A 15,740-nucleotide genomic window follows, 5' to 3' on the forward strand; every position below is an offset into this window, starting at 1 on the left:
CTTCTCATGAGATGTGCAACCTTATCTTCCTCCTTCATTCTAGGATCCACTATTTTACACAGCTCCAAGACGTCTTGAATGTAGGATGCTGTAGTTTCTCCTGGATGCTGTGCCTTGCACTTTAGTTTATCTTTAGCCTTGCACTTCTGTCATTGTGTGTCGCTGAAATACTTCCGTAGTTCCGCCTGGAATACTTCGCAGCTTGTGAACTTCTCCTCAGTGTTCTCATACCATTCCTTGACAGTGCCCTCCAAGTAGAAAAATACATTAGCCAAACACGTGGTGTCATCCCATTTGCTAAATTTGGCTATACGCTCATATACCTTCAGCCACTTGTTTGGATCTTGGCCATCATCACCAGAGAATGCAGAAGGATGTCTCATGTGGTGGCACATAGTTGCTGTCATCGTAATGTCCTCTTCTTCTTCTGTCTCTGATAGATTGTGTTGTGTTGAATATGGCTCGAACTCGGGTTTCTCGCCATGTAAATGGCGACTCTGTTGTGGCCTGATGGGAGCCACTGTGCCTGTGATAATGTGCGCTGTTACAAATTCCAATACCCGGTGCCTCCACCAGAATAATGTCACGTAGAAGAAGGTGTAATTAGATGAATAGCGAACACTAACTTCACTTAACGAAGATTTATTAACGAAGATTTATTCAGCACTTGCACATACAAGAGCGTGGAGTGAACTGCCTCCGGCCAGAACACATACAGTGTATATACAGCTACAGAACGTTCCAGTACAATGATTCTTGACATTTGTGGATACTTCTAGAATGTACTCGAACCGAATATAAAAATTATAATTGTACAGTCCAGGTGAGTTTTGAACTCACGACCCTCCATGCAACAGTTTAGTATCATAACCATTACACCACGGCACTACTCAGCTTCTTCTGCGACAATATAACAACCAGCCTCCTTAATGGGGAAGGCACTATCTGCTGCCTAACACAGCATTTATGAGGTAAAATACGTTCACTGGTATTCTTTGGAAGCTGAAAGTCGCAGGAGCAAGGTGAATTCTACTGGACAACATTATTGGATACCATGCTGAATGTTCTAAAATTCCTGAAAGAAAGGAAAGTTAGCTTCCAACGATGACTCTTCTTGAAAAACTTGTTATATTTGACACACACATTTCTATCTAGAGAGGTGTAGCGTATTCAGTAAGGTTTAAAATAAATTTGTTAACTGCCATTGCTAAAATAATACGTATTTCACATGCTGATTGGAGAGGTTATTAAAACCCTTACAAAAGCTGGTAGAAGCCGACCTCGGGGAAGATCAGTTTTGATTCCGTAGAAATGTTGGAACACGTGAGGCAATACTGACCTTACGACTTATCTTAGAAGAAAGATTAAGAAAAGGCAAACCTACGTTTCTAGCATTTGTAGACTTAGAGAAAGCTTTTGACAATGTTGACTGGAATACTCTCTTTCAAATTCTAAAGGTGGCAGGGGTAAAATACAGGGAGCGAAAGGCTATTTACAATTTGTACAGAAACCAGATGGCAGTTATAAGAGTCGAGGGGCATGAAAGGGAAGCAGTGGTTGGGAAGGGAGTGAGACAGGGTTGTAGCCTCTCCCCGATGTTATTCAGTCTGTATATTGAGCAAGTAGTACAGGAAGCAAAAGAAAAATTCGGAGTAGGTATTAAAATCCATGGAGAAGAAATAAAAACTTTGTGGTTCTCCAATGACATTGTAATTCTGTCAGAGACAGCAAAGGACTTGGAAGAGCAGTTGAACGGAATGGACAGTGTCTTGAAAGGAGGATATGAGATGAACATCAACAAAAGCAAAACGAGGATGTAGTCGAATTAAATCGGGTGACACTGAGGGAATTAGATTAGAAAATGAGACACTTAAAGTAGTAAAGGAGTTTTGCTATTTAGGGAGCAAAATAAGTGGTGATGGTCAAAGTAGAGAGGATATAAAATGTAGACTGGCAATGGGAAGGAAAGCGTTTCTGAAGAAGAGAAATTTGTTAACATTGAGTATAGATTTAAGTGTCAGGAAGTCGTTTCTGAAAGTATTTGTATGGAGTGTAACCATGTATGGAAGTGAAACATGGACAATAAATAGTTTGGACAAGAAGAGAATAGAAGCTTTTGAAATGTGGTGCTACAGAAGAATGCTGAAGATTAGATGGGTAGATCACGTAACTAATGAGGAGGCATTGAATAGGATTGGGGAGAAGAGAAGTTTGTGGCACAACTTGACTAGAAGAAGGGATCGGTTGGTAGGACATGTCCTGCGGCATCAAGGGATCACAAATTTAGCATTGGAGGGCAGTGTGGAGGGTAAAAATTGTAGAGGGAGACCAAGAGATGAATACACTAAGCAGATTCAGAAGGATGTAGGTTGCAGTAGGTACTGGGAGATGAAGGAGCTTGCACAGGATAGATTAGCATGGAGAGCTGCATCAAACCAGTCTCAGGACTGAAGACCACAACAAACAACAGAAGCATAACAGAAACACTCAGGAAACTTGCTTGGACTCTCTAGAAGAAAGGTGATGCTGTCTTCTAGGAACACTGGTAAATTTAGAGAACCGGTGCTCAAGGAAGAAAACAATTCTGCCAGCGTTGTATATGGCTCTTATCTTGTTTTTCTGAAAGCAGCAGGTCTTGGTCTTCTCTGTTATTTTATCTTGCATAGGGCTCATGATAGTAATGTAAGAGAAATTAGGGTGCGTACAGACATTTTTCTCTCCAAAGATGATTGCTATCCCCACATTAGCTCCCCCCTCCCCACTGCCATTGTGACTATTGTTATATAAAAACTCTGTGTTTTTGAAACCATTTACGTTATCGTGAAAAAAAAAAGTCTTAGTAAAAATATTGAAAATCATAGGGATTGGACAGATTGGGATCTTATTATACTGAATGCTTCTGGAATTTGTTATGCAAGCAACGTCTTAATGGGAAACATTCAGATGGTAGCTGTGCTATGTGTGATCAGACTGTGTGAGAGGTGATACATCCTTCACACTCGTGTTTGATGGTTTCATCTTGGTGAGCGACTCCTGACGCTCTGCATTTTACATGTTCCACCTAATGCTTCATTTAGGTCTTGGCAAAACATTTTAAGAATGACATAGTCTTTATGTCTATGCAAGAAGCATTCCAGCTTATGCCTAATGTCCAGTCGAAAAACCTCTCCTCTCCCCATATTCCCCATGCATCATTAGATGACATACTTTCTACAGATTGTCACTTCTCTGAGGCCTGCATTAGGCCTAAAAATTCTAGTTGCTGTGTATTGATTACCCAGGGAGTAGTAATTTGGGCATCCCTCTCCCATACCTGCTCCTTTAGTAGAAGGCTCTTCTTGCTCTTTCTAACTCTGATTACTGTTACCCTTGACTTGGAATATTTTCCTGTGTCTTTTACAACTGTTTCTGAATATTTTTGACTACAGTCTCCAGATTATAGAAGCTGTTGGAGACATTTGTTTTATAGGTAACAGGTGTCCAGTGTCTGTTTACCTGATTTGGCAGGCTCAACTACAATCCAATCATCAGTCCTTTGTGGAAACATACTGCTGCCAACTGCAGCTCTTTAACTGCCCTGATTCTAAGTTTGCTTCTGATACTGATGGAGCAGCTGAGTTTTAAGAGGCAGCAACACAAATTTGTAATATGATCTCAGTGAGCTTGAACTTGCTCTGGCACAGTCATAGAAGAGTTGTGTATGATGCAAAAGGACATGGAATGGATTATAAAGGAGAGGAGCAGGGAAAGAAAGTTGTTGTGGAGAGGAGGATATGAGAGGAGAATGAGTGAAAGAGATCCTAGGGGATGGAGTGGGTAGTAGTGATTGAGGCCAGGAGAATTTGTGTGATTGAAGGACTTTCTGTAAGGACAGTTGTCATCAACATAATTATGAGAAGCGGCTGTTTTTTTTTTTTTGGGGGGGGGGGGGTGGTATCATCTAGATAGAACAGATTGTGAAGCAGCCATTGAAGTAGAGCTTGTTGTGCTTAGCAGCATGTTGTGCTGCTGTGTACTCAATTCTGCTAATTGGCCACAGTATGACCATTTAGATGGACAGCTGATTGATGAAGTTACACACATAAAAGGCCATGGTATACGACATGACTGCTTTCACTGGTGCACCACCTTTGGTAGAATAGGATATTCCTGTGACAGGACGTAATGGGAAGTGCAGCATAATGGTGGCTCAAGATGTTTTGTAAATTCGATTGGCAATGGAATACCAGTTTTGGAGTGGTGGAAAGAATTGTGGGTGTGATGTTTCTCATTTATGGACACGATGATAAATAGTTGAAGCCCTGGCAAGGGGTATGGTTACATTGCTCGAGGTGGGATGATGTTATGTAATGACAGTTTGCTCCTTTGCCTTTGCAGCTGATGGGTGGGGTTGATTGTAGAATTAGAGGTATGTTTGGGCTAAACATGGGATATCTGTTTGTGGTCTAAGTTTGTGGGCCAGTGCCTGTCTGAAGATCTTAGTAAGGTCTTCATCATGCTAGATGGGGCTTGTTCATTGCTGCAAATGCACTGACTGTGGGTGGCCAGACTGTATGGGAGAGACTTTTCAGTGTGGAAGGGATGGAAACTATCAAAACAGAGGTACTCTTGATGTTTAGTGGATGTGTCATGGTCAGAGGTTTTGGTGGCACAATTGGATAGCTGTAAGTCATAAGTCAACATCCAGGAATGTTGCACAGTGGGCTGAACAAGACCAGGTGAAGTGTATGGGAGAGAAGATGTTGTGGCTGTGAAGGAATGAGGATAGGATAGTGTGTCTTGTCCCTGGGATCCGAACATAAAGGTGAAATCAGTGAACCTGAACCAGACGAGGGGTTTGGAAGTTTGAGTCGCATGAAAGTTGCCCTACAGGCGGCCCACCAGAAGCAGATCCATCTTAGAAAACAGTCATATGCAGCTCTTCATAAATTTTGTAAAGTCTGGGCATGACCTGAAACCATCTCTCTGTTTGACTGGGCAACCTGTTTCTAGCCCAGCTGACCATCCAGCAGTGCAACACGCTTCTGTGGATGACATGCTGGACTTCATTGCCTCTTTCACAACCTGTACAGTCTGAATACTCATTCAATACTAGCCTCTCCAAACCACGTAGCTGTGAACTGTCCTTTTAGCACATTTTTGAATCTTGTTGTCCTAGCCTCTGTTATGCCCTATACTACCCTCACCACGACCCTTACCCCCCTATCCGATCCCCCTGCCATGCCCCCCCCCCCCTTCCACTTTACTCACTCTGTACTTACTTCTTCATCTCCAGTCTCCTTTTTCCTCTGTTTCTCCATCCTCCCAGTCCACCCAACAGCACCATGTGACTGATCCTGCCTGTGCCAAAGTAAGATCACATTTTTATTCTTCGTTTTTACTGCCTCTCCTTCTCTCTGTCAAGTTCCCATACTTCTATCCTTCATGCTACTATTCTTATCTCACCCACTTTTACTTGACCCTACTTCTCATCCCAGTCGAACTGCAGTGCCATTACAGTGTAGGCAACCAATACCATGTAGCCATGTAGGCCCATATATTTCTATGCATGTATATTCTGTGCTACTTAACTTTGATGTGAGATGTCATCCAAAAGCTCAACATCAGTTTCGGTACCTGTTGACCACTCAACACATCATTTTTCTAGTGAGTTGCTATCTTTACTCTTTCCATTATTTGTATTCCATCAAGGACTTTTGTTGCCATGCTTACCACAATTGTGCAAGTAGAACACTGGTTGAACAACAGACAGGCACGCAGAAAAAGGATGATAAACTACTAAGACTTAGGGAAAACTATTTCCTTGCTTTTTTTTTTTAAAAAAAAAAGAAGAAGAAGAAGAAAAGAGTAGGAACAACCCCCCCCCCCCACGCACACATACATACTCTCTCTCTCTCTCTCTCTCTCTCTCTCTCTCTCTCTCTCTCTCACACACACACACACACACACACACACAGAGAGAGACAGAGAGAGATATGCCCATGGTTGTTGAAGTGCTAAACTACTGATCCTCAGTCATTCCTAGGATTTTTATGTTTTACATATCACTTCTTTCACCTCTGACAAGATTTGTTGATGGTAAACATGCTGAGTTACACTGTAGTTTGGAGCCCATGTAAATCCTAGCAATACCAATGCATTTTCCATAACACATACTACTGAGGCAGGATACTTAGTGACCACCACAAAAAACTGAAAGAATAACAAAATTTTGATAATTGTTGTTAACTCTTATTAACAAAATAATTTTTTGAAAGATACTGATGAGTAAATTGGGTCCTGAACCTGAAAAATATCTTTTAGCACTAACTTACCAATGTCAATGCATTTTCTGTAATGTGTACATGAAGAGGAGGGATAGCTTATGACCACCATATTAATTTTTTTTAAATACAAATTTTGTCAATTGTTGTTGAATTTTATTCGCAATACACTTTTTAAAGGTATATAGATGTGTAAGAAGGGTCCTGAACTAGAAAATATTCATATGGCATTTCTTGCAAAAAGTCACATTTACTAGTAAGGATTATGTTTGGATTATGTTTTACTGAAAAATTCAAAACAATCACTGAATCTAGTATAAGAAATGATTGAAAACAATAAATATTTTTTAACATTTTAAAATACAAGACAAGTTGACGTAAAGTATACCCCTGCTGGTATTGTGAGGATGAACTGTAGCCCATCCCCCCTTCCTCTCCCCTTTCCCCCTTCCCCTCCCCCTCCCTCCCCCTCCCCCTCCCCCTCCCCCCCCCCCACTCCCAGTAAAACTGGCTTGGTAGATTAACTAAAAGCAAGAACGACACCATCTCTATTTTGGTATGGACTATTTTGTTCCCAGTCATCTGTTCACTGTTTTACTAAATTACCATGAGTTTGTTTGTTTATTAAATTAACACTGAAGGAACATCAAAACTTTATGAAGCCAACATCATAAATTGACTGAAATGATGGTTATTGTAAGATTTTTCAGTATGTTTTATGTTTGGTTACTCATATTTGGAATAATTTTTTGTAGTTTCTTTTGAATGTAAGAAATGAGAAGAGAAATTGAATGTACTGATTTTACGTAGCATTTATAGACTGGCATGGGTGACAGAGTGACTACGCCTGCCCCGGCCACTGCAGGCCCTCCCACGCGCCATCGGCCGTGGGAACCTGCAACTGCTGAAGCAAAGTCTGGTGTCACATCCTTGGCAGACATTTTTGATACAGCCTTCTCATCTACAGTTGACCGTCCTGTGGATAATACTGAAAATTTCTCTGCAGGTAATTTCATGTTTTATCCATCATTCTCATATAGCAAGAGATTTTACACAGTGTAATATTAACATACGTTATTCTGTTCAATGTCAAAGTAGACACATGAAGCATGTAATAAATGAATTTTAACAATATTTGTGGAATACGAGACACATTTGTGTACATGAACAGTGTTTATGGTAAGCACACAATTTAAAAACATAGTTTAATTTTTTGGGTTGGAAATCTATTAAAATTACTCCTATTAGAAAGGGAGCTGTAATTAATCAGGAAAATGAGAGGGTTAGATGTACCGATACTGAAGATGCGACAACTTGGACCAAACAACAGAGAAGGAGAGGGATTACATTCAGCAAAGAACTAAGATAAGAACCTTCAACATTGCAGCGCGTCAGCAATCGTTGGTTAATATATTAACAAACTAAAAACCCGCCTCGATTGCGATTTTCGCAATCGAGGTGGGTTTTTAGTTTGTTAATAAAAGAACTTATGACCAGTATTACCTGTTGTTCACTATTATTAAATTGTCACCATCTGATCACTAGATTTGATTATGATTAAACAGTCCCAAAGCAGTAAGTATAACCATACCAGCATGACTACAGAAGTTGAAGATGCAAGAAAGATCCTTTCTAAAATTCCAGAGTACAGCCGATAATTGTTAGGCCACAAACAAGATGCAAAACAAAAAAGTGTAAAACTAACTAAAAATTTTTTTAAAAATAGTTTTGACAAGAGAATGGAGAGTATAGGAACTAGATGTTTATAGATACAGGGCTATTACAAATGATTGAAGCGATTTCATAAATTCACTGTAGCTCCATTCATTGACATATGGTCACGACACACTACAGATACGTAGAAAAACTCATAAAGTTTTGTTCGGCTGAAGCTGCAGTTCAGGTTTCTGCCGCCAGAGCGCTCGAGAACGCAGTGAGACAAAATGGCGACAGGAGCTGAGAAAGCGTATGTCGTGCTTGAAATGCACTCACATCAGTCAGTCATAACAGTGCAACGACACATCAGGACGAACTTCAACAAAGATCCACCAACTGCTAACTCCATTCGGCGATGGTATGCGCAGTTTAAAGCTTCTGGATGCCTCTGTAAGGGGAAATCAACGCGTCGGCCTGCAGTGAGCGAAGAAACGGTTGAACGCGTGCGGGCAAGTTTCACGCGTAGCCCGCGGAAGTCGACGAATAAAGCAAGCAGGGAGCTAAACGTACCACAGCCGACGATTTGGAAAATCGTACAGAAAAGGCTAAAGCAGAAGCCTTACCATTTACAATTGCTACAGGCCCTGACACCCGATGACAAAGTCAAACGCTTTGAATTTTCGGCATGGTTGCAACAGCTCATGGAAGAGGATGCGTTCAGTGCGAAACTTGCTTTCAGTGATGAAGCAACATTTTTTCTTAATGGTGAAGTGAACAGACACAATGTGCGAATCTGGGCAGTAGAGAATCCTCACGCATTCGTGCAGCAAATTCGCAATTCACCAAAAGTTAACGTGTTTTGTGCAATCTCACGGTTTAAAGTTTACGGCCCCTTTTTCTTCTGCGAAAAAAACGTTACAGGACACATGTATCTGGACATGCTGGAAAATTGGCTCATGCCACAACTGGAGACCGACAGCGCAGACTTCATCTTTCAACAGGATGGTGCTCCACCGCACTTCCATCATGATGTTCGGCATTTCTTAAACAGGAGATTGGAAAACCGATGGATCGGTCGTGGTGGAGATCATGATCAGCAATTCATGTCATGGCCTCCACGCTCTCCCGACTTAACCCCACGCGATTTCTTTCTGTGGGGTTATGTGAAAGATTCAGTGTTTAAACCTCCTCTACCAAGAAATGTGCCAGAACTGCGAGCTCGCATCAACGATGCTTTCAAACTCATTGATGGGGACATGCTGCGCCGAGTGTGGGAGGAACTTGATTATCAGCTTGATGTCTGCCGAATCACTAAAGGGGCGCATATCGAACATTTGTGAATGCCTAAAAAAACTTTTTGAGTTTTTGTATGTGTGTGCAAAGCATTGTGAAAATATCTCAAATAATAAAGTTATTGTAGAGCAGTGAAATCGCTTCAATCATTTGTAATAACCCTGTATACACACATGTGATATGATGTTACAAATAGGAAGGAGGAAGGCTTTGAAATACAAGGGTGGTTTTATAAGTCGTAAATTTCCATGAAATACTGAACATTGATGATGTGCCTTCATGGTTGGTAAGCTTGATTACCTCCAAGGGATGTATAAAGAATTTCAGCAATGTACAGCATACAATTCAGTGTTGACAGCCATCTGAATTGGTCAGTGTGTCAACTGCAGTGGAAAATGGAGAAAACATTTTCATTTGGAGGGTTTGACTGCTGCACAAATCAAAACAGAATTGGATGAAATTCACGCAGAGCCTGCACCATCATTTAAGAGCATTTAGTTTTGGATTAATGGATTTAAATGTGGTTGGAGAAGTACTGAAGACAAAGTGTGGCTCAGCCGTCCAGTTGTGGTCACCACAAAGGAAACAGTTGATAAAAATCCATAACATGTTAACACAAGACTGTCAAATACAAATTTGTGAGATTGCTGAGGCTGTAGGCAACTCAAATCAGTGAGTGCATAACATCCTGCATAGAGAATTGTGTATGAAGAAGCTGCATGCAGGGTGGGTGCCGCAATTTGCTCACAGTTGACCACAAGCACATCTGGCAGAACACTTCAACACAATGTTTGGCGATGTTTAGTCACAATCTGCAAGGTTTTTGGTGTTTATTCATGACTGTTGCTGAAACCTAGATCCATCATTACAGACCCGAGTCAAAAGGCTGGTGGAAGTGCACCAAAGAAGGCAAATACCAATTTGTCAGCTGATAGGGTGATTCCCAAGGAATAATCCTCAAAGATTACTTGGTAAAAGGCAGAACCATAACTGGGCCCTATTATGCTTCATTTGAAACTTGCATTGGCTGAAAAAAGACAAAAGCTGCCATGCAAAAAAGTGCTCTTTCACCAGGATAATGCACCATCCCACACACATCAGCAATAAAAGTGACAAAAGTGCTTGAACTGGGATTTGAATTGGTTCCTCATCCACCCTATCCAGTGGATTTAGCCCCAAGTGACTTCTTCCGGTTCCCAAACTTGAAACTTTGGCTTGCTGGGAAGAAAGTTTCATCAAATGAGGAAGTGATAGTGGTAGTTTACAGAACTCATTTTTCTGATGGGATGAAAAAGCTGGAGGATCACTGGACCAAGTGTATATCCCTCAGGGATGACTATGTCAAGATGTAAGGTGGGTTCTTTATGAAACAAAACACTTTTTAATGCTTTTTTACCAGACTTATCACCCCATTCTCATAAAGGAAAAGATTAGTATTAATTAACACAAGGATAATGACTAAGACAAAATTTGTGTTAAAAGCACAGTTCTGATCTGTAGACTTTAGACCCAACAATGTTTTGGGGGGGGGGGAATCTGAATGACTTTAAGTGGCACTATTGCTAGGCAGTTTTGAAAATAAGTGTGTTATCAAATGAAGGAAAAAGTATGGGAGAGTCATTGTCTTGCTGTTTTGACACGACATAAAATTTTATTCCTTCTTTAACTTTGTTCCTTGCTGTCAATAACTGATTTATAAGTGCCAACAATTGCACAAGATATTTCTTTCAGTACCCCTGCTGTCTGTGTAAATCCAGAGGTCTTCCATGTCAAAACAGAGAGAGAGAGAAAAGTATAAATCTTATCATGATAGTCTCAGATCAGTTCCAAATGTTTCACTAGCAGACACTTTATCGTGTGTGGCTGAAAATGATCTTAAATATGAAGTTGAAAATAACTGTGTGCTTATGTAATGCTGTAATGCTCCATCAAGATGCAATTCTTCAGGCTTTCCTGATATCTGTTGACATCGTGGGTGTCGAGTTTTCTGCCAGATGTCAGTGTCGTCCATGCACAATATTTCGACAACGTTACTCGCTGCTTTCCTCAGATGCTACCTGAGACTGATAGTTAAGTGGAACAGGTTGAATATTTATGGCAACTACCTCTCCTCCCTGTGGATGGTTCTGGACATTCCATATGTGGTCCATTTCCACTAGAAGTGTCCTGAGATGTTCCGTCTTCGGTCCAGAGCACCATGCTCTAAGCTGGTGTTCCATTTTCGGTCTGGAGCACCTTCACAGTCAGTTCTAGGTGTACCATCTATGGATTTTCTCATTAGAAACATCCTGAGACATTCCGTCTTCGATCTGGTGTGCCTGGTCCCCGGAGCTTGTGTTCAATTTATGGTCCAGTGTACCTGACAGAAATCTGAGGTTCTGTTCTTGGTGCGATGCACTTGGTGCTATGTCTGGGTTTTGTTCCACATTCCCAAATTCCCAGTTCTTCTATTTCTCAGTTGCTGCCACTGATGTGTTTTTGAACTAAGGCAGTGCAGGATTCAAGACATTGCTGAGTTGGTACCCAGTGCCACAATTCATGAAGTTTCCCACTACTTCCATCTCTATTGATTCTCTTATAACACTGTCCCTATATCCAGTATCTGTGCCAGAACCCTCATTTTTCTGTAGTTCATGGATAAGTTCCAGAAAATGCTTGGCGATGACTATTTTCACTGTCTGATCCAGCTGGATGTACCAACTGTTCTAGTTGTTTGAGCAATGTGTGACATGTCACAGTGGTGAAGTATATTATAAGTTGCTGGTTTCTGTAAGCCCAGGTCATCTTTCACATTTCCCAGTACCCCTCTTATTTTGACTGGTGGACAGAACATGCAATTGATGTTATGCTTCTCAAGGATCCTGCTGATGCTGATCTTGGCAACAATTGATCATGCATTGGCCGGGTAAGCTGCAGCAATTGCTTCATCATGCTCTTCTTCTCTCTCTCTCTCTCTCTCTCTCTCTCTCTCTCTGACTGTGTATCCACCTTTGCAGAAGACAGAGTGCATATGCTCTCTTTATGATATCAAGCTGTCTTGATCTGACAGTGTGTGCATTATGGACCAGTGTCCTCAGAACTCCAGTCCTTTACTCTGGGGGATAATAGCTGCTAGCTTTCATGTATAAATCAGTGTGCATTGGTTTGGGACACACATTAGGGCCAAAGTGCCCAGATCTGCTTCCCTTTTGACAAGTAAATCCTGATTTGAAATTTAAAATTTTCCCAGCGAATTAAATGTTCAGAGAGATTTCGGGATTGCAGCCAGTCATCGTAGGCTTCACTCCACAATATTTTGACTGGACACTTGCCAGTCATCTTCAGGTGAGCCATCGAAGACTGAGGAAAATGTTCTCAGCTCCGCCTTGTGTAGCGCGCTGAGAGTATTGCCAGCATGCTGAGAGTATTGCTAGTGTGCTTGGGAGTATTGCCACGCGCACTTCAGAGTCACGTTGACAGGACCATACCACCTGGCATCAGTGGCTTCTCTGGTCCAGCTGCAGAGATCAGCTATCTTTGGTATTGCAACTTGCCGCAGTCATCAGAGTGTTCTGGTGTCCTCATCTGGTGCAAATCCTGGAGATGATGGGATTCCACGCGTTAGACAACTGGTAGCTGCTGTGACAGTTCATTAGATTATTTGTGGTGTGTATTTAAGTGGATTATTTTGTAATGGGTTCCCAAAAAGATGTTGCTGTGGCCCAAATTAATGTTTTGTCATACTTCATTGAATGTCTGTTGGAGATACAATGTTCCGCAATTGCAGACGTGCAGTGCACACACATTGTCGGATCAAAATAGTTTGACATCAGAAACAGATTACCTATGCTCAGTTTTATGCAAAAATGGATACACAGTCAAACAGATGCCCAAGGCCTTTTAACGAAGAAGAAGAGCAAGATGATGCAAAGGCTGTGGCTTGTCTGCCCTGTGCAGGATCTATTTGTGCCGAGATCAGCCAGATTCACAAGAAGCATAACATCAAGTGTGTGTTCTGTCCATCTATCAAAATAAGAGGGATGTGCAAAAGCTGACTTGGGCTTACAAAAACGAGGAATTTATAATACACCTTGCCAGTGTCACATTTCATACATTGGCCAAACAACTAGGACAGTGGACATCAGATGCCAAGAATGTGGGACAGACAACTAAATTATGGAACTTTATCATTCCATGAAATATGAGAAAATCAGGGTTCTGGCACAGGCTCCAGATACAGGGATAGTGTTACAGGAGAGTCAGTAGGATAGAAGTGGTGGGAAACATCATGAATTATGACACTGGGTACCAACTCAGCATTGCCTGGGATACTGCAGTGCTTTGCTTACAGTACAATGGTGGCAGCAGCATAACTCAAACAAAAAGAAGAACTGTGACATAGACATGGGGAATGAACACCAGACAGAGCACGAAGTACACCATACCAAAAACAGAACTTCTGATCTCTGTCAGGTACACCATACTGAGAACTGAATGCCAGCTCAGGACCAGGCACACTGGACCGAAGACAGAACATCTTAACAACATTTCCAGTAAGAATACCTGCAGACGGAATGCCTCCAGCTGACATTGAAGGTGCACTGGACCAAAAATGGAACACTAGCTTTCGGCCAGTTGGAATCTGCCAACTCTTACGTATACCTGGGTGTAACACTTCATAGGGATATGAAGTGCAATGATCACATAGGCTCAGTTGTGGGTAAAGCAGGTGGTGCACTTCGGTTTATTGGTAGAATACTGGGGAAGTGCAATCAGTCTACAATTGAGATTGCTTATAGATCACGTATACTACTGGTCCTAGAGTATTGCTCCAGTTTGTGGCACCCGTAACATATAGGACTAACAGTGGATACTAAACGTAAACAGAGGGTGTCACTGAGTTACTGAAGAACTGAATTGGAAGATAGACTTAAACTATCCTGAGAAAGTCTATTAACAAAGTTTCAAGAACCAGTTTTAAATGATGACTAGAGGAAAACACAACTACTTCCTTTGTACCACTCACACAGGGACCATGGGCTTAAGCCGTAGAATACGTACTGCATGCACAGAGGCACTCAATCATTATTTCTGCACTCCATGTGTCTATGGAAGACTAAGAAACCCTAATAACAGATATGATGGGACTTACCCTCGGCCATGCACTTCACTGTGGTTTGCAGAGTGTAGATGTAGATGTAAAGATACTGTCAAACTATCGACCAATTTCATGTTCGCTGGCTTTTTCAAAAATGTTTGAAAAGGCTGTGTTCAAGCATCACCTTAAGCATCTGACTGCAAATAACATATTGTCCAAGTCACAGTGTGGGTTCCTTACGGATTCTGATACAGAGAAGGCTATTTACATGTACAGTGGGACTGTACCTAATTAATTGCATAAGAGAGTAGATGCTACTGGTATTTTCTGTGACTTGTCAAAAGCCTTTGACTGTGTGAATCACAGCACACACTTAAGTAAATTGGAATATTATGGTGTCACTGGCAGTGCTGCAAAATGGCTTGAGTCTTACCTAACTAACAAGAAACAAAGGGAGTCATTTCAAAATGCCTGTCGTGTAAGCAGTCTGTCTTCATCTGATTGGGAGTTAATTGCTTGTGGTGTTCCTCAAGGTGGGTACATTAATGACCTCTTGTATGTTCCATTGACACATGCTAAGTTTGTTTTGTTTGCAGATGATAAGAAACATTGCAATAAATAGCAAGCCAGGTACAGATTTAGAAATTGCTGTTAATCAAATTTTCACTGATATTAATAAATGATTTAAAGCTAATTCACTGTCATTAAACTCTGAAAAGATGTATTATATGCAGTTCAGAACCTGGAAGACGTGCAGATAGAACAGATTGACATTGTTCAATTTCTGAGATTATAACTCAGTGATAAATTCAGTGGGGAAGGTCATACTGTCACAGAATTGCTGAAGCACCTAAAGAAGTCTGTATTTGAAATGCAAATGATGTCAGATGTAGGAGATATAAATACTAAAAAAATTTGCATACTTTGCTTACTGTCATTCTATTACATCATATGGGATCATATTCTGGGGTAATGTGTCAAACGGAGCTAAAGTTTTTAGAGTGCAAAAGTGTGTAATAAGAGTCCTTTATAGTGTAAATTTGAGAACATCACCTAGAAACCTGTTCAAGGAACTGGGTATTCTAATCACTGCTTCTTGGTGTATTTGTGCCTTAATGAAATTTGTTGCAAATAATAAGTCTCCATATCCATCCAATAGCTTAATACTTAGTATCAATACTGGTAATAACAAAAGACCTAAAATTACTTACCTTGGTCCAAAAAGGGGTCCAGTATTCAGGAACACACATTTTCAGTAAATTGCCAGCAACCATTAAAAACTTTGTTTCAGATAAAGCACACTTTAAACAGAATTTGAGAGACTTTTTGGTAGGCAACTCCTTCTACTCTATAAATGAATGTCTTGATAGAGACTGCTAGATCAGCTTAAGTAAAAATGTCTGTTGGATTTTAGTTTTGACAGCACTTGGTCACAACAGTCAAGATTAGGT

The 15,740-nt window shown here is 41.0% G+C and overlaps 1 protein-coding gene across 1 annotated transcript in view; it reads left to right on the forward strand.

The window, feature by feature from the left end:
- LOC126260880 (E3 ubiquitin-protein ligase arkadia-C-like) overlaps nt 1-15,740 on the forward strand; it is a 314,762-nt gene that overhangs the window by 13,874 nt on the left and 285,148 nt on the right. The window contains exon 2 of the mRNA XM_049958323.1: nt 7,074-7,269. Coding sequence (XP_049814280.1) covers nt 7,089-7,269 — 181 coding nt within the window. The 5' untranslated portion in view covers nt 7,074-7,088. The remainder of the gene's footprint in view (nt 1-7,073; nt 7,270-15,740) is intronic.

This window comes from Schistocerca nitens, chromosome 5 (assembly GCF_023898315.1).
Source record: "Schistocerca nitens isolate TAMUIC-IGC-003100 chromosome 5, iqSchNite1.1, whole genome shotgun sequence".
Taxonomy (NCBI): domain Eukaryota; kingdom Metazoa; phylum Arthropoda; class Insecta; order Orthoptera; family Acrididae; genus Schistocerca; species Schistocerca nitens.